Source organism: Convolutriloba macropyga, chromosome 2 (assembly GCF_964194025.1).
Source record: "Convolutriloba macropyga chromosome 2, txConMacr16.3, whole genome shotgun sequence".
Taxonomy (NCBI): Eukaryota; Metazoa; Xenacoelomorpha; order Acoela; family Convolutidae; genus Convolutriloba; species Convolutriloba macropyga.
Window position 1 is genome coordinate 69,792,225 of NC_134469.1, and position 26,428 is coordinate 69,818,652.

Consider the following 26,428-nt stretch of genomic DNA (forward strand, 5'->3'; position numbering starts at 1 on the left):
AAAACCAGAACTTGAATATATAATGAAAAGAGGAAAATGTTGAAGCCATTAAAAAATGAAAAGTTAAATCAATGTAATAACAGCTGTTTGGTTTACAATTTTTTTAAAATTATTTTTGGTTTTAGAATCTACGCTTGAAGGGTTTTCTAGTAAAATCACTCACAACACTACGATGAATATATCACTCGGCCAAAATTTCCTAAACAAAAAAAACAGTTGATTATATAGTAATTCTCTCCACTATGTGGGGTCGGAACAATAGCACTTTTTTTCTTAAATCGATACGAACTTGAGAAAAATGTGATCTCACTGCTTTTGTTTTTAATAGCCGCCCTCATCTTCTCAGCCGGCTATTATAGCGCTCCTATTTTTTTTTACTTTGTCGAATTTTTTTTCGCTTTACCCATTTGCCGCTTTTTCGACATTTTGCGTGAAATCTTTTTGACTTCTCTAGGCTAGTTTTACTCTTCTGTCATTCTGCTTAAAGTCCTTTTAAACAGCAGCTGTTCAGCAAAGCAATTCAAAATGAATAGAGTCAGTATAAAAAAAATCAAAGTCAGAAATAGAAACGGGATAAACCCATAAAGCCCATTTTTAGATGCCCGGTACTTAAACTTTGTTCTCATAAGTTTTAGTTACTATCTATAATGCTTATTGGTATTGATACTAGACCCTGTAGCCTCTCACTGAGAGACAGGAGTATGTTAATTACAAAATGACATCAAAATAAATCGCACTTAAAAATGTTTTTATACAAAAATTTCTTTTCTTTCAATCCCAATTGAGTTATGGGAATCAACGGCGGCTATTTACCGGCAATCTGCCGGGTATATTTACATTTGGAGAGCCATCAAACGTGAGTTATACATTTTAAGATAACCATCTTTTTATTATTTCAAATATTTTTTTCTTGGATTCATTTGGCCAAACATGAGGATGTGCGGGGTCTGAGCAATATTACCGAAGATGTGCAAACGTACATTACCGAGCCTCATTGCTTCATGCGATGAATTGAATGCCTTCATTTTTAAAAGTGCATATTGTCCAAGTGTGAAAACAGCTTTGTTTTTCCTATATTTAAGCGCAGTTTCTGTTCATGCTGCAAATTTCAGAAATATTGGTACGACAATCTGCTAATTTAGTGGGATATTTTGTTTCTACTTTGCAATTCGTTGTTAAGGAAACCGGAGCCAGCATCAAAGTGTATGAGGACTGCTGCCCATTCAGCCAAGAGAGAGTTTTCCGTATCAATGGCACACCCGAGGTACTGGTGGAGGTAGTCAGACGCATTCTAGACATCGTCCAGGAATCATCGACTGTAAGTTTGACATTTACAGAATTCTAATAAGTTCAATGTGCTTTGTGGCTTTCTTTAGAAAAAGCGTATCTTTGAATCTTTGGCGATCAATGGTATTACTCGTTAAGTGAATTTTTGGTCAATTTTGGTTTTATGAACTTTGTGTATAGTTTAGATGCAATTTTCCAGCATATTATTTTTAATCATGTAGTAGTGGCTACTAATTTGTCTCAATGAGGAATATGCGTTGCATGTTTTTGTCGTCTGTAGCTGTTTTAGATGCAATAGTTTGCCGTAAGTTTATCTTTCAGGTTATTAATCGCTCTGGAACGAAGTTCGAAGCAATCATTGTGAATGTGTGTCTTTTTTATGCAAAATTTTTGCTTGACGCTTTGGTCTTTTCCCATTATAGCCCCTCCCCATGAAAATATAGCCCCCATTATTGTATAATTACCACGATTGGGGGCTATAGGTTATCTGAACACTAAGCTAGGGGGGCTATAATAGGAAAGACCCGACGCTTTTGCGCTTTTCTGCGGGGTCGGTTTTTTGCACTCCAAGATCTCTAAGGTACACGCCCTCTAAATTAAAATGCCCCCGTCTGTCATTCGAGGGCGATTGATCCGACGTTAGTCGGTTTACGTCCAGTTTATCGAAATGTGAAAACAAGGGCTGAAGAGTATTATCGGTTCTATTATTGGTTGTATTTTGCAATCCAAAACTTTCTGGTTTTGGCTTATGGATGGAAAAGGAGTATCGGTTATCGTCAATTTTTGGTTGCTACGAGTGTGAGTTGAAGGTGAATATTTATTTTATTGCTTTTTACGACCTGAAAGAAATATTGTTTCTGATTGTACGACCCGATCAGAAATATTGGTTCTGTTTTTCGACTTAAAGAGCAATATCACTTTCGCAATTTTTGCCGCGGTCGTCGTAACAATTTTTAATTGCTCTTGATCAAAGTTCATAGCAATTATTATAAACTAGTTGTTTTACTGCAAATTTTTCGCTAGACCATTTTGTACTTCTCTAGAACATTCTTGGACTTCTCAACTGACTTTTTCACGCTCTCGGTCTTTATTTTTGAGTGATCTCTATTGTTTTCACTCCGACGTAAAGCCTGTTGCTAAAATAAAAACGATTGCAGCATAGCCAAAAGCATAGCACTTATAGCCGAGTGAGAAGTGCTGCTGGTGAGGGATCGGGAGGCCAATGGTTCGAATTCCGGCGTGGTCAACTGTTTTTTGCACCCATAAAGAAAAATTAATCTAGGCTACAGCCCTTGAATTAAATTTCCTCGCCTGTCGATCAAGAGCAATTCTTCCGATAATTAGTCGGTTTATGTTTAAATGTGGTAGCCTTCTACAGGCTTTAATTGCTCTTAACCGAAGTAATTATTGTAAACGTTTAAATATTTTGGCTTGAATTTTTCTGTCTACAACATTAGGTATAGGTCATATCTCCTCGCTTGACAGATATGACCTTTCGAGTTACGTTTTCACGATTGAGGTCTTGAATTTTGCGTGATCTTAATTTCTCTCATTCAGAATTTAAGTCGTTAACTTAATTCGCGGCAGTTCACTACTTAAAGTGTAATCAAAAGTGCGCCGAAATTGGTCTATTTTATACTTCTAAATTGTAACAGTGGTCTAAAAGAGCTAAACCCCAAAGAAGCAGGCTAGTTGAGCCCCAGCCTGTAGTACGTGAGCGAATTGTCCGACTTCAGTCGTTTTTTTTAAAGCAGTCTTTCGATGGCTTCTTAGTTTTCGAACACGGGCTTCTGTTTTCGAACGTGGAGCGTTAACATTTATAGAAGAATCAGTTGCTGTACATGCTAGGTAATATGCTAGGTGCAAAATTCATCGTGAGAAGTTATGAATTTTAGCAGTTCCCTTTCTTCCCCTATCTACTAACTTACCACCGGCACCTCGAATGCCCTGTCTACCCGCACCAAATCCAACTACCGGAAACTTTTTGGGTTTGTTTAAAATCAAGCTTTGGTTGTAGAAATCTAGATAGAGTTTTGGTAGGGTCTCGTAACTCTGGTGAAAGTACTGATTTTTTGTAACTTCTGCTTTGAAGTCAAACAGACTCGAAGATTACGAAGTTTTAATGGGGAATTTGGCAATTTTTTAAGCGAGCCTTGTACTATTGGATTAAAAGCTTATACTATTGGATTATGGTAAAACTTTACTATCATTTTAGTCTCATATGGTTTCAGCAATTTCCCTCCAAATTGTTAATTAGTTAATTTTTTTACGAAAATCTTAAAGCACATCCTTCTAGCGGTCTATTTTTTTTCATAAAGATGAGAAAATTGTTCTTCAGAGGTACACCTATAGACCAAAAAATGAAGGGCACCGTATTGGTATAGAAACTGAAGCAAAAGCCTCAAAGTTCATGAAAGTTTTTTGCCAATTCGCGGCTCAAGGCTGTCACTGCTAAAATTATTTTAGCACCGCAAAGGAATAAATACATTTAAAATATCAATTTTTCGGATTTCATCTGCGGTTTCAGTTTTATTATCCGATTCAGTCTCTGCTCAAACATGGACAAACACTGATTTTTTGTAACTTCTGCTTTTAAGTCAAACAGACTCAGAGATTATGAAGTTTTAATTGGGAATTTGGCAATTTTTGAAGTGAGCCTTATACTATTAGATTAAAAGCTAAATTATTGTGGTAAAACTTTACTATCATTTTAGTCTCATATGGTTTCAGCAATTTCTCTCCAAATTGTTAATTAGTTAATTTTTTTACGAAAATCTTCAAGCACATCCTTCTAGCGTCATTTTTTTTCATAGAGATGAGAAAATTGTTCTTCAGAGGTACACCTATAGACCAAAAAAATGATGGTCACCGTAATGGTACAGAAAATGAAGCAAAAGCCTCAAAAGTTTATGAATTTGATTTGCCAAATCACGTCTCAAGGCTGTCACTGCTGAAGTTATTTCAACACTGGAAAAAAATAAATACATCTGAAATATCAATTTTTCGGATTCTGTCAAACACTGATTTTTTGTATTTGGCAATTTTTAAGTGAGCCTTATACTATTGGATAAAAGGCTAAATGATGATGGTAAAAGTTTACTATCATTTTTGTCTCATAGGTTTTCAGCAATTTTCCCCGCCTTTTTGTTTATTAGTTAATTTTTTAACGGAAATCTTCAAACACATCTTTCTAGTCAAATTTTTTTCAAAACAATACATTTAAACAGTCAATTTTTTTTCGGATTATATGTGCGATTTCAATTTTGATATGTGATTTACTCTCTGCTCAAATATGGGCAAACCTTGATTTTTTGCATTTTCTCCTTTTAAGTCAAACAGACTCAGAGATTATGAAGTTTTATTAGGGATTTTGACAATTATTTAAGCGAGCCTTTTACTATTGGATTAAAAACTAAATGATGGTGGTAAAAGTTTACTATCATTTTAGTCTCGTAGTTTTTCAGCAATTTCCCGCCTAATTGTTAATTAGTTGTTTTTTTAACGAAAATCTTAAAACACATCTTTCTAAGGGTCAAAATTTTGTAATGAGAAAAATTTTCTTCCGAGGTCCACCCATAGACCAAAAAATTGATAGTCTTATACTATTGGATTAAAAGCTAAACGATGGTGGTGAAACTTTACTATCATTTAAGTGTCATAGGGTTGCAGCAATTTCGCGGCACTTTGTTTGTTAGTTAATTTTTTTGGAAAGATTGAAAAAATTGTCCTTCAGAGGTACACCCAGACAAAAAAATTATGGTCGCCGTAATGGTATAGAAAATAAAGCCAAATCCTCAAAGTTTATAAAACTTTTTTGCCAAATCACGGCTCAAGGTTGTCACTGCTGAAATTAATTTAACACTGGAAAACAATACATTTAAACAGTCAATTTTTTTCGGATTTTATGTGCGATTTCATATTTGATATGTGATTTACTCTCTGCTCAAATATGGACAAACCTTGATTTTTTGCCTTTTCTCCTTTTAAGTCAAGCAGACTCAGAGATTATGAAGTTTTATTAGGGAATTTGACAATTATTTAAGCGAGCCTTTTACTATTGGATTAAAAACTAAATGATGGTGGTAAAAGTTTACTATCATTTTAGTCTCGTAGTTTTTCAGCAATTTCCCGCCTAATTGTTAATTAGTTGTTTTTTTAACGGAAATCTTAAAACACATCCTTCTAAGGGTCAAAATTTTGTAATGAGATAAATTTTCTTCCGAGGTTCACCCAGACCAAAAAATTGATAGTCTTATACTATTGGATTAAAAGCTAAACGATGGTGGTAAAACTTTACTATCATTTAAGTGTCATAGGGTTGCAGCAATTTCGCGACACTTTGTTTGTTAGTTAATTTTGTCGGAAAGATTGAAAAAATTGTCCTTCAGAGGTACACCCATAGACAAAAAAATTATGGTCGCTGTAATGGTATAGAAAATATAGCAAAATCCTCAAAGTTTATAAAACTTTTTTGCCAAATCACGGCTCAAGGTTGTCACTGCTGAAATTAATTAAACACTGGAAAACAATACATTTAAACAGTCAATTTTTTCGGATTTTATGTGCGATTTCAATTTTGATATGTGATTTACTCTCTGCTCAAATATGGGCAAACCTTGATTTTTTGCATTTTCTCCTTTTAAGTCAAGCAGACTCAAAGATTATGAAGTTTTATTAGGGAATTTGACAATTATTTAAGCGAGCCTTTTACTATTGGATTAAAAACTAAATGATGGTGGTAAAAGTTTACTATCATTTTAGTCTCGTAGTTTTTCAGCAATTTCCCGCCTAATTGTTAATTAGTTGTTTTTTTAACGAAAATCTTAAAACACATCTTTCTAAGGGTCAAAATTTTTTAATGAGAAAAATTTTCTTCCGAGGTTCACCCATAGACCAAAAAAATGATGGTCTTATACTATTGGATTAAAAGCTTAACGATGGTGGTAAAACTTTACTATCATTTAAGTGTCATAGGGTTGCAGCAATTTCGCGCCACTTTGTTTGTTAGTTAATTTTTTCGGAAAGATTGAAAAAATTGTCCTTCAGAGGTACACCCATAGGCAAAAAATTATGGTTGCCGTAATGGTATAGAAAATAGAGCAAAAGCCTCAAAGTTTATATAAACTTTTTTGCCAAATCACGGCTTAAGGTATAGAAAATAAAGCAAAAGCGTCAAAGTTTATAAAACTTATTTGCCAAATCACGGCTCAAGGTTGTCACTGCTGAAATTAATTCAACACTGGAAAACAATACATTTAAACAGTCATTTTTTTCGGATTTTATGTGCGATTTCAATTTTAATATGTGATATACTCTCTGCTCAAATATGGACAAACCTTGATTTTTTGCATTTTCTCCTTTTAAGTCAAACAGACTCAGAGATTATGAAGTTTTATTAGGGAATTTGACAATTATTTAAGCGAGCCTTTTACTATTGGATTAAAAACTAAATGATGGTGGTAAAAGTTTTTTGTCATTTTAGTCTCGTAGTTTTTCAGCAATTTCCCGCCTAATTGTCAATTAGTTGTTTTTTTAACGAAAATCTTAAAACACATCTTTCTAAGGGTCAAAATTTTATTATGAGAAAAATTTTCTTCCGAGGTACACCCATAGACCAAAAAAATGATGGTCTTATACTATTAGATTAAAAGCTTAACGATGGTGGTAAAACTTTACTATCATTTAAGTGTCATAGGGTTGCAGGAATTTCGCGCCACTTTGTTTGTTAGTTAATTTTTTCGGAAAGATTGAAAAAATTGTCCTTCAGAGGTACACCCATAGACAAAAAAATTATGGTTGCCGTAATGGTATAGAAATTAAAGCAAAAGCCTCAAAGTTTATATAAACTTTTTTGCCAAATCACGGCTCAAGGTATAGAAAATAAAGCAAAGGCCTCAAAGTTTATAAAACTTTTTTGCCAAATCACGGCTCAAGGTTGTCGCTGCTGAAATTAATTTAACACTGGAAAACAATACATTTAAAGAATCAATTTTTTCGGATTTTATGTGCGATTTCAATTTTAATATGTGATATACTCTCTGCTCAAATATGGACAAACCTTGATTTTTTGCATTTTCTCCTTTTAAGTCAAACAGACTCAGAGATTATGAAGTTTTATTAGGGAATTTGACTATTATTTAAGCGAGCCTTTTACTATTGGATTAAAAACTAAATGATGGTGGTAAAAGTTTACTATCATTTTAGTCTCGTAGTTTTTCAGCAATTTCCCGCCTAATTGTTAATTAGTTGTTTTTTTAACGAAAATCTTAAAACACATCTTTCTAAGGGTCAAAATTTTGTAATGAGAAAATTTTTCTTTCGAGGTACACCCATAGACCAAAAAAATGATGGTCTTATACTATTGGATTAAAAGCTAAACGATGGTGGTAAAACTTTACTATCATTCAAGTGTCATAGGGTTGCAGCAATTTCGCGCCACTTGGTTTGTTAGTTAATTTTTTCAGAAAGATTGAAAAAATTGTCCTTCAGAGGTACACCCATAGACAAAAAAATTATGGTCGCCGTAATGGTATAGAAAATAAAGCAAAAGCTTCAAAGTTTATAAAATTTGTTTGCCAAATCACGGCTCAAGTCTGTGACTGCTCAAAATTTTTTAAAACTGGTGAAAAAATTAAATACATTTATAATATCAGTTTTTTTGGATTTTACGTTGGATTTTTGTTTTAATATCTGATTCAGTCACTGCTCAAACTTGGACAAACACTGATTTTTTAGCTTCTGCTTTGAAGTCAAACAGACCCAGAGATTATGAAGTTTTTTAGGGAATTTGGCAATTTTTTAAGCGAGCCTTGTACTATTCGATTAAAAGCTAAATGACGGTGGTAAAATTTGCTATCATTTTAGTCTCATAGGGTTTCAGCAATTTCCCGCCACATTGTTTATTAGTTAATTTTTTAACGAAAATCTACAAACACATTTTTTTCAGAAAGATTGAAAAAAAATTCCCTTAGAGGTACACCCATGAACAAAAAATGATGGTCGCCGCAATGATATAGAAAATGAAGCAAAAGCCTCAAATTTTTTGGAACTTATATGCCAAATCGCGGCTCAAGGCTGTCACTGCTCAAATGATTTGAACACTGAAAAAAACAAATACATTTAAAATATCATTTTTTTGGATTTTATCTGCGATTTCAGTTTTAATATCTGATTCAGTCACTGCTCAAACGTGGACAAACACTGATTATTTGTATTTTCTGCTTTGAAGTCAGAGGGACTCAGAGATTTTAAAGTTTTATTAGGGAATTTGGCGATTTTTCGAGCGAGCCTTATACTATCGGATTAAAAGCTAAATGGTGGTGATAAAAATTTACTATCATTTTAGTCTCGTAGGGTTGCAGCAATTTCCCGCCACTTTGTTTGTTAGTTAATTTTTTATCGGAAATCTTCAAACACATCTTCCTAGTGGACAAATTCTTTTCAAAGATTGAGCAAAAATGTTCGTCAGGGGTAAACCAATTGACAAAAAAATGATGTTGACCGTAATGATATAGAAAATGAAGCAAAGGCCTCAAAGTTTATAAAAATTTTTTGTCAAATCACTGCTCAAGTCTTTCACTGCTCAAATTAATTTAACACTAGAAAAAAATAAATACATAATATCGGTTTTTTGGATTTTATCTGAGATTTAAGTTTAATATCTGATTCGGTCACGGCTCAAACTTGTACAAACACTGATTTTTTGTAACTTCTGCCTTAAAGTCAAACAGACTCAGAGATTATGAAGTTTTTTTTAGGAAACTCGGCAATTTTTTAAGCGAGCCTTATACTATTGGATTAAAAGTTAAAAGATGGTGGTTTCAGCAGTTTCAGCAATTTCCCGCCAAATTGTTAATTAGTTATTTTTTTTAACGCAAATCTTTTTCTGGTGGTCAAATTTTCTTCAGAAGGATTGAAAAAAATATCCTTCAAAGGCACACCCATAGTTCCAAAAAATGATGGTCGCCGTAATGGTATTGAAAATGAAGCAAAAGCTTCAAAGTTTATAAAATTTGTTTGCCAAATCACGGCTCAAGTCTGTGATTGCTCAAAATTTTTTAAAACTGGTGAAAAAATTAAATACATTTATAATATCAGTTTTTTTGGATTTTACGTTGGATTTTTGTTTTAATATCTGATTCAGTCACTGCTCAAACTTGGACAAACACTGATTTTTTAGCTTCTGCTTTGAAGTCAAACAGACCCAGAGATTATGAAGTTTTTTAGGGAATTTGGCAATTTTTTAAGCGAGCCTTGTACTATTGGATTAAAAGCTAAATGACGGTGGTAAAATTTGCTATCGTTTTAGTCTCATAGGGTTTCAGCAATTTCCCGCCACATTGTTTATTAGTTAATTTTTAACGAAAATCTACAAACACATTTTTTTCAGAAAGATTGAAAAAAAATTCCCTAAGAGGTACACCCATGAACAAAAAATGATGGTCACCGCAATGATATAGAAAATGAAGCAAAAGCCTCAAATTTTTTGGAACTTATATGCCAAATCGCGGCTCAAGGCTGTCACTGCTCAAATTATTTGAACACTGAAAAAAAACAATTACATTTAAAATATCATTTTTTTGGATTTTATCTGCGATTTCAGTTTTAATATCTGATTCAGTCACTGCTCAAACGTGGACAAACACTGATTATTTGTATTTTCTGCTTTGAAGTCAGAAGGGCTCAGAGATTTTAAAGTTTTATTAGGGAATTTGGCGATTTTTCGAGCGAGCCTTATACTATCGGATTAAAAGCTAAATGGTGGTGATAAAAATTTACTATCATTTTAGTCTCGTAGGGTTGCAGCAATTTCCCGCCACTTTGTTTGTTAGTTAATTTTTTATCGGAAATCTTCAAACACATCTTCCTAGTGGACAAATTTTTTTCAAAGATTGAGCAAAAATGTTCGTCAGGGGTAAACCAATTGACAAAAAAATGATGTTGACCGTAATGATATAGAAAATGAAGCAAAGGCCTCAAAGTTTATAAAAATTTTTTGTCAAATCACTGCTCAAGTCTTTCACTGCTCAAATTAATTTAACACTAGAAAAAAATAAATACGTAATATCAGTTTTTCGGATTTTATCTGCGATTTAAGTTTAATATCTGATTCCGTCACTGCTCAAACTTGTACAAACACTGATTTTTTGTAACTTCTGCCTTAAAGTTAAACAGACTCAGAGATTATGAAGTTTTTTTTTAGGAAACTCGGCAATTTTTTAAGCGAGCCTTATACTATTGGATTAAAAGTTAAAAGATGGTGGTTTCAGCAGTTTCAGCAATTTCCCGCCAAATTGTTAATTAGTTATTTTTTTAACGCAAATCTTTTTCTGGTGGTCAAATTTTCTTCAGAAGGATTGAAAAAAATATCCTTCGAAGGCACACCCATAGTTCCAAAAAATGATGGTCGCCGTAATGGTATTGAAAATGAAGCAAAAGCCTCAAGGTTTATAAAACTTAATTGCCAAATCACGGCTCAAGGCTGTCACTGCTCAATTTAATTTAACACTGAAAGAAAATTAAATACATTTAAGATGTCAATTCTTTTGGATTTTTTCTGCGATTCAAGTTATAATATCTGATTTACTCACTGCTCAAACTTGGATTTAAATCCCTTCGAGTTTAAAATGAATTAACTTAATTTTTATGCTTTTTCAAAAATGTTTGTTTTTCTCGTTTGTTTTTCATACCACTTTTCAAACCTTTTTATACTGTCTATAAAACTATAAACATCATGATCGCAGTATAAAAACTTTTCGTTTCGCAAGTGGAAACTCCAAGTTATGAGGACTTCAAATTTTATTGTTTCAAATAACAATTTCCTCTGGTGGGTATCAATGATAGCGCGGAATTTTTGAAAAAAATTTGTTTTTAAGTGTCTTTGAAGATTGAAATGTTTAAACAAAACATACAATACTTTATTGCGGGGTATTGGAAAAATAAAAAATTCGAACTTTCTTCTGAAATTTTTGGTTTTTTTCCATTCACAGAAGCATTTTTTGGTATCTTGCTTATTGTTCAGCTCACTGATCAACATTTATCAAAGTTGCCGTGGTAACAATTGTTATGTATTTTTGAAACTTTTGATTGTTGTTCTCATTTTTTCTTTAAAAAAATGTTAGCAGAGGTATCAGAAAAGCTGTTGCTTGGCAACAATTTTCCAGTATTTTGAGGGCTAGAATGATTAAAATAAAAAACTGGAAATATTTCCTCGCGGATGAACCTTTCAGCTGCCCGGTTTGGATTTATTCAGCTACATTTTAAATTGAAGTAATAGGTCAACTATTTCAGACAAGACTTTCTAGATTGTTGTTGTTCATTTAATGTTGCTTTCGAATTTTTATTATACTTTTTTTTCACTCCTTGTATAAATACGATGTCTTTCAACGATCTTCCAGTAGGTCATACCTGTGAAAATTCTACTGAGGTTAGTTTGTGACCTTAAATGTCTTACTTTCTTTCTTTAGGAAAGTTCGGTTGCTTATTTCAGACCCGACCCCAGAAGGACCCTGTATATTACGACCCAAACAAGACAGCAGCTCATGATTTCCCCGAGAGTGAGATGCAACCACGAATGTCTTCTAGCGGAGGCATGGGAGGTGGTGGTGGAGGAGGCTCGCGCAATTCTGGCGGACGCCATTACGGAGGATCCTACGGTGGAAGCGGGGATGCCGGTGGCTTCCGGGATAACCAAGGTGGGCGTAATCGGAACAGTGGAGGACCTCCTAATGGAGGTTTGATGAGTCGAGGTGCTGCGGGTGGAAGGTCGATGCAACCTCAAATGGAAATGATGGACAATGCGGGCAACATGGGTGCACCAGGTGCGTTTGGTTCCTTTAACGAATATGGAGCTCCACCACAAATGGGTGGCGGTGCACCGCCTCACGGCTTTCCAGCGTATGGAGGCGCGCCGCATGCATTTCGTCACGCGGGGGGTCCTGAATTCGGCATGGAAGCAGCCTCAGATGCCACAAGAACAATGAAGGTGTCGATTAAAAACGAAGATGCGGGTGCGGTCATAGGGCCCAAGGGAGCTACCATCAATCGGGTGCGAGAGCGATCTGGCTGTAGTATCAAAATAGACGACGGCAGAGGACCTGATAGTCTGAGAGGCATGCGCATAATCACTATCACCGGGACAGACCAGCAAATACAATTTGCTCAATATCTTATGCAGCAGAGGTGAGCAGAAAACTATAATTTCAGTCGCTCTAAAATATTCCCTTGGGAACTAGTTGGATATTGTTAATAGCCGCGTCCTCAATTCTAGGCGGCTATTATAGCGCTCCTAATTTTTTTTGCAATTCAAAGAATTTGAATTGTATTGGGGCGCTGTCTTTTTACGACTCGAAGAGTAGTATTGGAGAAGTCCTTTTTTTAATCAATTTTATTGGAGTGATTTTTGAAGCGGGAAATGAAACGCGTGAAAAAATTTGGAGTGATTTTGGTGCTGAACAAAAGTGAAGAGCGGAGCGAAAAGAGAGTGGTTTTTGTTCATACCGGTGTTTTTGAGAGAGCGAGAAATTGATGTGTGAAAAAATTTTCTCTAAGCGAGCGAAATTTTTTTGTTTACATGCGGCTTTTAAAAGCAGTTATTTGCAACTTTTGATGGTTATGAGATTTGATTATGATTGATATTGTATTGGTTTTAGGCTTGTTTTGATATGAATTGAAGGTTTCAATAGTTAATTTGAGTTTAATGCTAATTTGGAGGCTTATGATCAGTTTTGCTGATTTTTAGAAGAATTTTAATGATTTTTCGCTTTTTTTTGTTTTAATGCTTTATGTGGGATTTGAATAGAAGCTTGTTACTCACAGAATATTCAGATACCAATTGGCTATAGTTTTCTTGGCATAAATCATTTTTAATAGCCGCACAACGATAGCTGGGGCTATTATTGGCCTTCTCTTGGTTTTTTTATTTCGTCGTCATGATTTCTGTTACGACCATATGACGTCACAGCCACTTTTTGTTCATTCGTTCATGCGATTTCAACTGAATTGCATGTGTGACGTCATTTTTCGCTCTTAGTGGAGCGAGTTTTTTTGTTCGTGCGCGTGATTAAATTTTTGGTCACACTTGACTTACCTCACTCTCAAAAATGACTTCCTCACTTTGAAATTGACTTTTTTTACTTTAATTCAAAGAGATAAGGTCAAATGGGTGTGTGTCACTCTAAATGAAGGTTATTTGAGATCAGCTAATAGAGGCAGCAATAACTTGTTTTCTTTTGCAGGTTTTCTTTTTTTAATCTTAGAAAAATTTCCTAGCCTATTATGACTTGCCTATTGTTTTGGAAGCTTTTCTTTGCTCCAATTGCAAAGGAATTTTATTGGGCTTTATGTTTCCTTGCACTATTAAAAAAAGTTATTAAGTTTTCTAGTTTTTTTTTTCAATTTGTTTTTGGTTTGTGAATGCCGTTTCTATTCATCCTCAAATTTTTTATGGCATTTGTGGAGGTTCAGGGTTCACAATAGTTGTTGTAGTTGTTTAATCATAAGTATGGGCAATTTTCTCTTTCGAGTCGTTTCTGGAATTCTTTCGGCTGTGTTTTTTTTAAGATCTGTTCACACATTTTCATGATTTTTGAAGTCAAATTGGAGTAGTGATTTTGGTCACGCCGAAACAGGAAGTGGAGCGAAAAAGCGAGTGGTTTTGCGGCGTGAATTTTTTTTTGCTCTAAATTTAAAGTGGAGTGAGAAAACGGTGTTTGAACAAAAATTCGCTTTCTCGCTAGGGGTTTTTGTTCACATGTAGCAATTTCACTTCGATTTTTACTGTTTTTTTTTTAAATTTTTTGGATAGGATTTTTTTTCCAATCCATTCATAGTCCGTTCTAGGTCTAGTTTTCTGTTTAGTCAATGAACATTCTTTGAATTGTACGTCAGGACTTGTCCTGCTAAGTTTTTTTTACTTAGACTAACAGATTTTTGTTTCGTCTTACCGTGACTTCTTGGAATTGATTTTTTCAATGACTTACCTCACTCATGAAACTTATGAAACTTTAAATTTTATGAACATTTACTTATTAAAGGTCAATAGTGTGCATCTAATTAGTGCCAAACGAATGAGTCTTGAGTTTTTGATTTCGAATATTAATTGTGGGATCTTTTCCGTTTGTGCTCCACCCCCCCCCCCCCCCCCCCCAGAAATATTGCACGTGCATCTGGGGGGGTGCAAATAATATGCGCCCACTAAACTGAGGGGGCACAAACGAAAAAGATCATAATTTTGAAAAGCCATATTAGGGCTTTCTCCACAAGCTTATGTGTCTCATAAAAATGACAGTCCGAAGCTAACCCAAAAAGTCTTGTGGTCTATTAAAGGACTGGTGGTCGATCTGCCTATTTTATTTCTATAGTTGTTTCAATTCATATAACGCCACAAGCGTCTATTTTCCGGCAATCTGCCGGCTATGTTTTTAGCTTTCTTCCTCTTCTGACTTAGCCTAGAATTTTATAGACTGTCAAATTTAATTGTATTGTAATTGGAAGGGCCATAATCTTAATTCGAATGATTGAGCAGTTATATACGCTATGTTTATTAGACCCCGATTTTTAGCTGTGAAGCTGTATTTTTAGAGTAGTTACACTACGGTGGATGTTGGTTTAATATCTGTCGTCATCTACTCTGTTTAATTGTTCTCAAATTAAGTTTAGCAATTATATTAGTCCTGTTGGTCTTTTTTATGCGATTTTTCGCTTGACCGCTTTTTCGTTTGATCCATTTGACTTCTCGTCCTTAAAAACGGGATAAACAGGTAGCACCCAGCGGGCATTGAGTGCTCTTATAGTCAGCTCACTCCGCCCGCTTGTCGTTCGAGAGCAATTTTTCCGACATTTGTCGGTTGATGTTTTTTAACTACTCTCAAACAAAGTTTTTACCAATTATATTAGTCTTGTGGTCTTTTTATGCGGTTGTTTGTGTGACTAATTTGGTTTTTCGTCCTCAAAAACGGGATAAATAGGTAGCGCTCAGAGGGGTTTATCAAATTTGAGAAGGGTTTGAAAAAGGGTTTATCAAATTTGCGGTTTAAAAAAGTGTGCAAAAATTGACCTACTGTCAAAGTCAGATGCAGCTAATTTCGTCTAGGCAGTTTAGGTGACAATAATCAGCTTGAGAGTTAGTCGAAGTCAAATGTTCAAAAGTCTAATATTTTAGCGTGAGGAAATTTTTCGTCTATTATAATTTTAGTTTATTAATTGCTCTCAAACAATTTTTGTTTCAATTATATTGGTCCTGTGGTATTTGGATCTTTTCTGCTAGCGCCCCCCCCCCTCCAGTAAGTTAGGAACCCCCATTTGTGTTTGTTTTAACATTATGTGTGCATATGAATTATTACTTGTGAATACGAGTGAATGGGCATTAAGAAAATATTAACAGAGTGGTAGTTTGAAATTAATACGTGCATAATAATGATGAGCTGCATATAATGTAAACATCAACCAAAAACTTGTTCTTCTTGCATTATTTGGAATTGCGTGCTTTGTAAAAGGGTCTACTACTTTGATTTTCCTGAAAAATGTTGCAAATGTGGTTGTTTATACTAGGTACGTAATCATGAACGCAAGTAACCTTTCCAGGTAGCAAAACATTAATATTTGGGGGGTGCCAAAGTTTCGGCTATATAGGAGTGGGGGGGGATAGCGGAAAAGATCCTGGTCTTTTTTAATGCGATTTTTCAGTTGACCGATTTTTCGTCAGACCGATTTGACTTCTCGTCTTCAAAAAACGGGATAAACAGGTGACGCTCGGAGGGCATTAGGTTCGCTTATAGCCGTACGCCTTAACAGTCTCTAAGAATGCGATTCCTCAAAACTTTTGAGAAAATTTTATGGTGTGAAGGGCGATTCCTAATCTTAAAAAGTTTGACCCCCTCAAACAAACCCAACAGTCATACAGCAGTTGGTGTGAGGGTGCATTGTAGTAGTCGATATTGTTTCAAGTTAGTATCGTGTCCAAATTGGCTCCAAATTTCTTAAGAGCCTCAAAGGAACGATAGTTGCAGATTTTTTTTACTGTATGCACATCTAAAGCAATTTTTTTCGAGCTATGTGTTTTGTTTTAGCGTGAAGGGAGACAACAGTAATACGCGTGAGTATGGTGGACCTGGCGGCGGGGGTGGGGGTGGCCGAGGAAGCAGCCACAGGGGTGGCGGCGGAGGACCAGGTCAAAACAGTAGGCGTTGAAGAGCGAACTCGGAACACAGGACAAATAAGTGCTAAACACGAACTGAAACACTAAAATTGTTAATTTCTACTATTGAAGTGACTTTGTAAACATGTGCTTTGATACCAAACTCTTCTAGAAGTGTCCGACTTCTGTTTGGGCTGTCCTCTTTGTGGCATATAAATTCTCGGGTTCATCTAAGTACAGAATCGTGAAGATTGGGAACAAAATGGGTTTTTAACTGTGGTGCCCTAATTTGTGTGTTAAAAACAAGAAGCTTTTTGTTCCAGCCGACATTTGGTTAGTGTCTATCAATGGGCTATGCTAAATGATTTGAGTGCTTGATAGTGAATGTCCTGACAGTGCTACTATTCTCGGCTATCCTGTTCTGTATGTTTTTTGTTTAGAAATGACTGAAACTGCTGTTGCTGCTATGTTGAGTGTAGTGTTGTTGTGTTGGTTGTTAATGACGCTGAGCCATTTCTATATCAAAGATCATATAAATTCTATTCAATGTTTCTCCCCCTACTCCTTTTGGTTTATGGAAGTTTTTCAGTTCAGTTGTTAGATTACTCACCAACTTTTCTAAATCGATCAATAGTATGGCTTGATAATATTTGGTTACTGATTTTTCTAATAATGCCTACTACTACTACATTTCCTGTACTACCCAACCCGCTTTATTTAATTTCACTTCAATCCCCAAACAAACAAGCATCCATCACCATCTAGCTAATTAATGAGGAGTTAATTTGTAGCCTACTCAGCTCAATCTGTTCAATGAATGAATGAATGTTGTTTGTCCATTTTACAAATTGCGAATTTTCTTAAATTTATCTAATTATGGCGCATTCTGGTGTTACATATTAATCCTTCTGGTTTTTAAAGTTAGTACCTTTCTTTCTCTGCTGCAAATGACACTGTTCTATCTATTCGCCTTCTCTCGTATTTAAGTGGTCATTTTTCAAAATATGTTCAAATATCTCGTGATCCCAATGTTTTAATACCGCGTCCTACCCCCACCCACTCCCCCCCCCTCCCCACACACCCTCCTTCTCCCACGTCCCAGCACCCGACCCGTCCTGACCAGAAAGCTGGGATTTTTCGCCTTCACTCAGACATCGTGCAATGGAAAAAGTCTCCTTACCCTGATCACCCACCCCCCCCCCCCCCATTAAAACAGACGGTTTTCTAGTTCCTTTCCCGATCCACTTATCTCGAAAGAAATGATCCCTCCAACCTATTAACGCGTAAATTTGTTCAAGTCTTCTTGATCAGTTTAAATAACTATTCGAAATAAACAGTTTTTTTTACAGAGTGAGTAATAATAGTTGAAGCGCTGTTGGCGTTGCGGTACAACGATTCCCAGAATGAAACGTTCATAGTATGGAAAGGTTTTGATTAGGTATCAGCGACGGCTGATCAGTAGTAGAGATTGATAGTCGTGTTCTCAAAGTCTGCGGTCATGATTCTAGTCTTTGTGATATCTTGGCGACTCGATGTTTATTGGATTTCCAAGTTCTTAACCTGGTGAATTCGGTCAGTGTCACATTACACATAAGTTAGCTGGCTGGTCGAGAGACACAGTAACAGAAATAAAAGGTGACAGGTACCTATTATCAGCTGTGTAAGGAAAATATTTATGCTCCTGATTAATGAAAAGCTGATATTCTGATGGCTAGAATAGTTTGCCATTATTTTTAAACAAAAAATTAAAAGCTTTAATAATAATTTTGGTTCCTGCGTAATCGCAGCGGAACAGCACTAGGCCTACAGTAGCCTGTTCTCAGCTGCCCTTTTTCTTATTATTCCCCACATTTCAGACTATTCTTTCTATGCGCAGCATAGCTCTTTTTTTTGGTGACTATGGCCACTTTTTTTGCGTCTTAAACTTTCACGTGGTACCATCATTGCAGCAAACATTGGTCAGGCTATGGTCAACCTGAAGATATGGTTAAGTAAGAGCGCATCCTTACACAGACAGCTTCACGGAGGCAGGGGAATGAACTCTCAATCATTGGCGTGTGAATCACACACCTTACCTCACGGCTATCACGCCACACTTTAAAAGATGTTTTCAAGCATTTCGCTTATTTGTCGTCTGGGCGCTTTGACCATTATCGGCAACTAATCGGACGACTTAAAGGAATAGAACAACCAATCGGTGTCACGCGTTGACTTCAAGAGGAGAATCAAAATCAAATTTGATGGAAAATTGAAAATTTAAGGTCTGTTTTTGTCAATAGATTTTAAATTAACGAATAAAATGCGGTAAATTGTGAAGTCAGGTTTTGCAATTTGGCAACCAAGAATTGGTATATACTAATTAGGAATGTCAAAATGCTGAAGGCTAAATGTTCAACAAGATGGAGCGCCACCAAGCACCATATCTGCTTCAACTGCAGAATTTTTAATTGCGCCTTTCTGAAAAACAATTAGTAGAAGTCCGTTGCAGTGATACCAACCTAAACCAGTTAAATCTCTAATTTTTGTCATTGTCAGTTTTGATTTGAGATAAATTTTGATATAAAATAAAACTGACTCGCAATTTGAATTTGCTGAAAGGGATAACGTGTTCTATTCCCAGGAAGTTAATTGTTCTCAAACGTGTAGGAAAAACGGCTGATAAAGTTTCAATAAACTGGTTCCATAATTCGCCCTGATACGTGCATAGAAACGAAAAAAAAACGAAAAAGGGGGCACACTATTAAAAAGTTTGACAGAGGGGCCTATTTGCCGCTACGGAATTTTGTATTACGGAATTTGGAATTATGGGACTACGGAATTTTGTATTATGGGACTTTTCCACAATGGGACTTGGTAACAAGTCGACAAGAATTGAGCAAAAGGGGCAAAGTTTAATAAAACGTTGCTTTTTTTAAAGCGTTGCTTTTTTTAAAGCGTTGCTTTTTTTAAAGCGTTGCTTTTTTTTAAAGCGTTGCTTTTTTTTAAAGCGTTGCATTTTTTAAAGCGTTGCTTTTTTGCTTTTCAATATCAAATTGATCAGGAACATGCATCAAATGAAATCATCGAGAAAATCTTTTATACTTCCATGGAGAGGAATTGAGGCCTGTCAATATCCAGAATAAGTCGACTACAAGAAAAACAACAACCACGGGCAAAAGAAGAAAAAGCACGAAAAAATGCAAGAAAAAACTCGCACGAAAACGATGTCCCAGCCAATAAAGCATTGAGCTGCTCGCTAAACAAATTGAAAATTATTGATTGCTTTTTTTTCAATTGACCGGAGGACCGCCCAATATTTTGATAGTGTGAAAAGAAAACGAAAACCCACAAAAAGGGCAAATATGCAAAATTCACGAATATTTTATAAAAACTGGTTATACAAAGAACAAAGACCAGTTGAGGACAATAAAACTTTCATAAAGAGCAGCTTTTAGTTCAATAGATCAGAGATATGACTTGCCTAAAGAGAAGCTAAGCTACAAGTTACCAGAAATGGTATTGGCAAATCTTTCTACTTTCTATTAAAAGAGTCGAGAGTCCTTCCTGCAATTTTTTCAAGAACTAATTGCACCTGTCATTAGTGAGACTAAGTCATAAAACTGTAAAACAACATCAATTACAAGCAGAAATAAAACACTTCACAAAAAACATTATAAAACCTTATTGATGAAGCCATTAAATCTATAAAATGTTAACCGCGAGAAGATTAAATCTTCATTTGCGTCACTTTTGAACACCATAGTGTTTTTTGTATAACGACTTTTTCAAATTAACAGCAAAAAGAACCACAAATAATGAAAAGCTTCTAAACTTCACAAAATTCTTCTGAAACAAATTTTCTAAGCCCTGAAGACATCAGTCAAAACGTTCGACCAACAGAAAAATTATTGTTTGGTCGACCAATATATTAAAGAGGTGTCTCAATAAAGAAACTACATTACAAAAATGACGCAACATTGCAAAATCGAAAGATAACGCAAACCAGGACGAAAGAGGATAATCTGAAAAATAGTTTCATTTTTTTGAAAGCCAATAAAATCATTAGCTACATACCGAAATCAGATATTAAGTTCATTTATGTATCTATCGTTAGCCACTGAGAACTTTATTTACCCATTATTTGGCCAACAACAGTAAAAATAACAACAAATAATGGGCAAAAATATGAAACTGTACAAATTTCTGAAAGAGAACGGTGTCGCAACGCTTAAAATCGTAAGTTATGAAAATAATAAATTTGTTGTTACAAAATTTGTAGAGTTTTTTCAGTTATAATTTAAGAAATGTGACAATAAAAAAAACAAAAACAACAGCCAAAATGGGCAATTATGCACAAAAACCACAAAATTTTGTATGGAAACTCGTAGTACCAAAACCAGGAAGCCGATTTCTGTTTAAAAAATCCGCCACGAAGGTTACTTTGTATGTTATGTGAGAGAAGGTTTGAACTGTATTTAATGAGAATAAGCTGAAAGTTGAGAATAAGCTGAAAAAATATTTAAAAAATGACAAGTTCAAAAAGTCAGCGAAATTTCACTAAAACAAATACATTCAATGACATAAGAGACATTGACAGTTAAGAGACATAAGGTAATAAAAAAATAAGTAGTACACATTCACTTACACCTCCTGAAGAAGAGAACTTGCATGGATCTTGAATGGTTAGACTTAGTAATCAGACTGCCAAAAGTATAACAAACACATGAAGGCAAAACTAAATAATTGAGTTAAAGTTTACTAAAACTTGTCTTCAGAGCTATTAAAAACATAAGGTTCTCTGAAAACAAACTATATCCACATTCAACCTCATTTTAAACTAAATATGAGTTATCATTAATGAATAGAATTTTTGTCAGTATTTAACGTTAAAAAAACAGGCAAATTATTTGAAAAAAACTCCACTTTTGGCAAATTTAAAGAAAGCAGACTAAAAAAGCATATTTTGAGCAATTTTTGATGAATTTTTAAAATTGTTATCAAGTGTTTCAGCCAGAGAAACTCTAATCAAATAACTCAGCAAGTTGCTCCTATGTCTAACGGCAACAATAACACTCTAATGCTAAGAATTTTTTAAATTGTGTCAAATTATATTAGCAAAATTATGCCAAATTTCAGCAAAAAATACTGAAAATGTGAATAAAAACTGTCGAATAATCACAAAACTTTAAATCTCGATAGTTCCCTGTAAAAAAACGAAATTCGGTATTAATTTCCATTTTCCATGATGTACTTCTTGCTTTTTAATGATAACACTCACAACTCTACGATGAATATATCGATTAGCCAAAATTGACTGAAAAAGGAACCCATTTGAGTATATATTCCTCCCTCCCCACTAAAGTGTGGGTTGAAACCAAAAAAGTGTGTTTAATTTCCAGTTTACTCTGACATACTAGAGTAGGGTATCAATTTCAATCTAATATAATTGCTGAACAAGTTTTTAGCAAAATGGAAGAAAATTTGGTCAAAAATATGAATAAAAACAACGTAATTCACTCTACTTTCCTCAAAAGTTTAAACCTCGATAACTCCGTTTAAAAAACAAAAATAAAAAAATAAAATCAAAATGGTCAACAATGCTTTTTGTCTTTAAGAACAAAATCAACAGTACTATTGTTTAACAATTTGTACACATTAAAAAAAATCTTTTTAATTCCATATTCTACGCTCGACGAGCTTTCTAATGATACCGGTCTCAACTCTCTACGATGAATATATCGATCGGCCAAAATTGTCTGAAAAAAAGAACCCATTTGAGTATATAGTTCCTCCCCCACAAGTGGGTCGGAACAATAAGATACTTGTCAAATTTAGCCTCTGGAAACTGGACATTTTAGGAAACTGGACATTTTAGTAAACTGGCCAAGGAAGCAAAAACTGCATGCTTTGGAAAACAATAATGACAAACAAGCTATTGACATTGGAAATGATATTAAAGTAGGCAAATTAAATGAAATTTATAGCAATTAATGGCGCCAAAATATTGAAGCAGAATTGTTATTTATAATAGTTGGAAAGCCCAAAACAGCGGAGTGATTTGATTATCAAATTAATAGCAAAGCAAAAAAAAAGGAGCAGAATATCACAGAAATTATCAGAGAGAACAAAAATAGATCACGAAGTAGGAACAAAAAACAAAGATCGATAACAGCATTTTTTGGATAAACTTTATTATTATTACTAATTTGATGTTCTGAAACTTTCAAAAAAAGAACACTGAATTCAATCCATTATTGCTGTGCAAAAACAAATAAGTAGATTGCGCAAAACAAAATGGCAGTACATGAAAGAAATTTTTATTTATTCGAATTGGAACCCAAGAAAAGTTAGTTTTTAAACCTTACATGTTTCCAAGAAAAACAATCCGATAACTGCATGCAAGGGTCTCCTTTAAATTCCTCAAAAATATGATTAAAGATTTGCCTTTTGAAATTTTTTTATTTTCGTTTTTTCTTAAGAGACAAGGTAAAGAATTCCAGTCCTGTAAAGCTTTTCTAACGAATGAATTTTCTAGTTTTGAGCTCTTGAATTTATAGCCCCAGTACTCGAGTCCAGTTCTTTCATTTTTGTTAATTTTCCAGGTTTTAACCTTTTCTGGAAAATCTTCAAGGTGCCCAAAAAGGTAAAGGGAACTGCACGTATAAGTTTTTGACTTGCCCTAGAGGCAATAAAGTCCTCCCACTCAACCTAGTAAACACTTTAGAATTTTGTACACGCCCAACAATAATGTACACTGAAGCCATTGCTTTCGTATTTTTTTTTTAAATTAAATTTTATTATGGCCTAAACTTGCATCGTGGCAACAAATCTCTCCATTTTTTTCTATTGACAAAGGGTTCTTTGAATGGGAACTAATTACGTTGAACAAATGAAAAAAAACAACCCTTTTTAAGTGAAAATCCTTTGAGTCGCCAAAACGATTGCAACAAAAGGGAACCTTATCAATGTGCAGTTCTAGTATTTTTATTCTTACCTGACCGAAGTGGGGAGAATAAAAACATACATTTTACATGTGAAAAATAAAAAACGCCGATGAAATGAGATTCATAAACTGTTGATCTGATGTATTGACAACCACCGTTTTGATAACCAAGTTAATTGCCGGATAGGTGAACTCCCCTCCCCCGCCGGTTAGTGGGTGCATATCATAATAGCTCAATTCTTATTTCACGCCCATGGTTTATTGGTTGTGGCATTAGACAAAAACCGAAGAGATCCAAAATTGGATCAGATTGAAAAGATGATCTTCCTCACTTTTTTCAATATCGCGTACAATGTTCAAGCTGAATACCAAATGAGTTAAACGCCTAAACGAACAATCGATTAAATTGCTTGTAACTGATTGAAAGTTTTCCATTTTTCCTCAAAAACGTAAGTGTTTTCTTTTGATACTATTGAGGAACCCACTTTTTATGTGAAATGAGCAAGGAAAGAACAAATTTTGTAAAAATTAATAAACGTCAGTCTTAATTGCCCTGAACATAAATTGTACGTAAACTATATTTTTTCAAGGAGCCGTTTTTCTGCTCAGTCAAATTCCAGGAAACGTTTTATTGTCCCGCCAAATTCCCGACGTTTCATTGTCCAGTGAAATTGCAGATTTTTTTTCTCCAGCTAAAATCGATGAGGGTTGTTTTAGTTCTAGCCAAAGTGGAGGACATCGTGGAAAACGTGGACAAATTCTTTTCATACTAAAAATCTGTCGAAGACAGTTTTTTTATGCCTTTAGTCGGTTGCGGAACGTCTTTTAACAGGTCTAGGTCTAGACTAGGGAAATGAATAACTCTGGCAATCACATTTTATTCGCAAGGCAAATTGTATTTGAAAAAAATCCTGCATTATCTGATCGAATACACTCGATTTGATAGAAAAATAATATCACAATTTGAATTTGAACTTTTGCATGAAAAATTCACCTTTCTGTACAAATTTATCACTTGAGGACCTTTTGATATGGGTAAATTTTTTTGTGTGTGTGATATAATATCAGTTTCTTCTTACTTTGAATATAATATTAGCGAATGCTTTTGCTGAATGAGTCATAGTTTGATAGTTTTTCGGTTACCTAGTTGAAGGAAAACAAATTGAAGGCAATTTTTAATCTGTCTGTTGTTTGGATAGAAATCAAAAATGAAACTTCCAGGGACGACTGCTCTGCTTCATTTCTACTTAATCTTGATGTAGGTTCGATGATACACAGTTCAGTGGTGAAATTCAGTTTTGTTTACGGCCTTTTCTCTCGGCTGATTAAAAATTCTCAATGAATTTCTAAGTTGCTTAAAGGTTTTGATGCTTTAATTAGGTTTCAATAGTTCGGTCATTTTGCTGCTGGAGGTTACGCTCTGCTTAATTTAGGAACACTAAAATTGTATTTGACTTCCACAAAATGAAATTTAAGTATATTGAAATCGGAAAGTATCGGTAAGTTTAGTTAGTCTGTTAAAAAATATTTTGATAATTTTTTTCACTTTTGATCGATTTCTTCCTGTCTGCATTCAATAAGGTCATCAGACAAAATCAATGGGAACCTTTGCCGAGTAGTCGGAAATAGAACATTATAACATATCCAGCTAAAAATTGTTGTTTCTGCAACTCAATTTTTTTACCGGCTCAAAGAGGCAGTTTGAGGCAGTTTGAGATTAAACCCATTTAAGGAATTTTCAACTCTTTTTTCTTGGTTTCTTTCGTTGAATTGGTTAATTTAACAATCTTCAAAAGTATTGTTATGATTTGGGTTCAACAACATTTTTTTTTCAGTAGGAACTAAAGAATCTGCTGGGGAAGTATTGGGTAACCTATAAACAAGAGTTATAAATGTAGAGTTAATTCCTGAAATCGTAATTGCCATGAAATTTAACTCATTTGTTTGGTTGATTTATGTAGCTCTCTTTTCAGATCTGTAAAAAGTAAATATTTTCAGAAACAAAACATTGCGAGCGTCTACCGCTACCGACAAAATTCGATTTCCTAAGATATATTCGCTGGCGCTTTCAGGTGCCACCGGCCGTTCAATGAGCAAAGCTCTTAAATTTTGGGAAAGTGGTATCCACAAAGCAATCAAGAGCCCTAAAATGAAAAAAATGATCAAATATATGTGAAATGTACTAACGTTCGGCTGTAAGGGCATTTCACAAAAAAATAATGCTTTTAATCCTTTTCCGCTTAACTTTACGATTTAATGTTTAAAGATTACTAAAAGGAGAAATATACTGCAGTCAATCTGCGCCACATATTTTGCGGATCGCGCTTCCAACAAACATTTTTTTGCAGTGAAGAACAGTTTTTACTTTCCAACATCCAGCTTAAGTGAAAACCACTGACTGGAGTTTCCAGATAAGGCAAAGCCTTTTTGTCCGCGAAATGCGGAAGTTTGTTTCACACGCACTTTGTATTCACATTGGAGAAGTCCAAACTGGTTAAAAAACAAATAAATTGACTCACAAAATTTGGTGGTATCGGTAGAAGCTCGTAATGAGTTTTTTTTGTATACAGAATATCATCGGCGGTGCAAGTTAAAATTTGTCGTCATTTTGGACGCGGCAATAAACAGCGTTGGAGTTTATAAAAATTGTACTTAAGAGAACTTAATTTACAGTTAACATTCTTGCGCTAGTTACGCAACTCTTTTTTTCTGCCTGATTTGTTTTTCGCATGCATTTTTCCTAAATCTTGGATAAATTATCAATTTCTGAAATGGTATGATCCATAAAGGCTTTAGCTACCAAGAATTGTGAGGCAATATGAATGTAAAAATAATGTTAGACTTCACTATCTTTACGCGCATTTAAGCATTTTTGACAAGGTTAGAAGGTCACTGAGCTAGTTTGTAAACATCAGATACAGTAGTTTATTTCCTCTGCGTTAGCTGCAATTGGTGACGTCACAAGTATTAGTCATGGTGAAATGAGTTTTGACAATATCAAGAATATCCAGCTCTGCACAGCTGACGTAGTCGAAATGCGATTGGGCGAAGGAGAATAGATTGTTGACCACGACGATGTCGGT

The 26,428-nt window shown here is 34.7% G+C and overlaps 1 protein-coding gene across 1 annotated transcript in view; it reads left to right on the forward strand.

The window, feature by feature from the left end:
• Positions 1 to 17,757, forward strand: part of LOC142334654 (heterogeneous nuclear ribonucleoprotein K-like) — a 335,604-nt gene extending 317,847 nt beyond the window's left edge. Inside the window, exons 8-10 of the mRNA XM_075382863.1 lie at positions 1,181 to 1,318; positions 11,777 to 12,468; positions 16,356 to 17,757. Coding sequence (XP_075238978.1) covers positions 1,181 to 1,318; positions 11,777 to 12,468; positions 16,356 to 16,476 — 951 coding nt within the window. The 3' untranslated portion in view covers positions 16,477 to 17,757. The remainder of the gene's footprint in view (positions 1 to 1,180; positions 1,319 to 11,776; positions 12,469 to 16,355) is intronic.
• Positions 17,758 to 26,428: the final 8,671 nt, after the last annotated feature.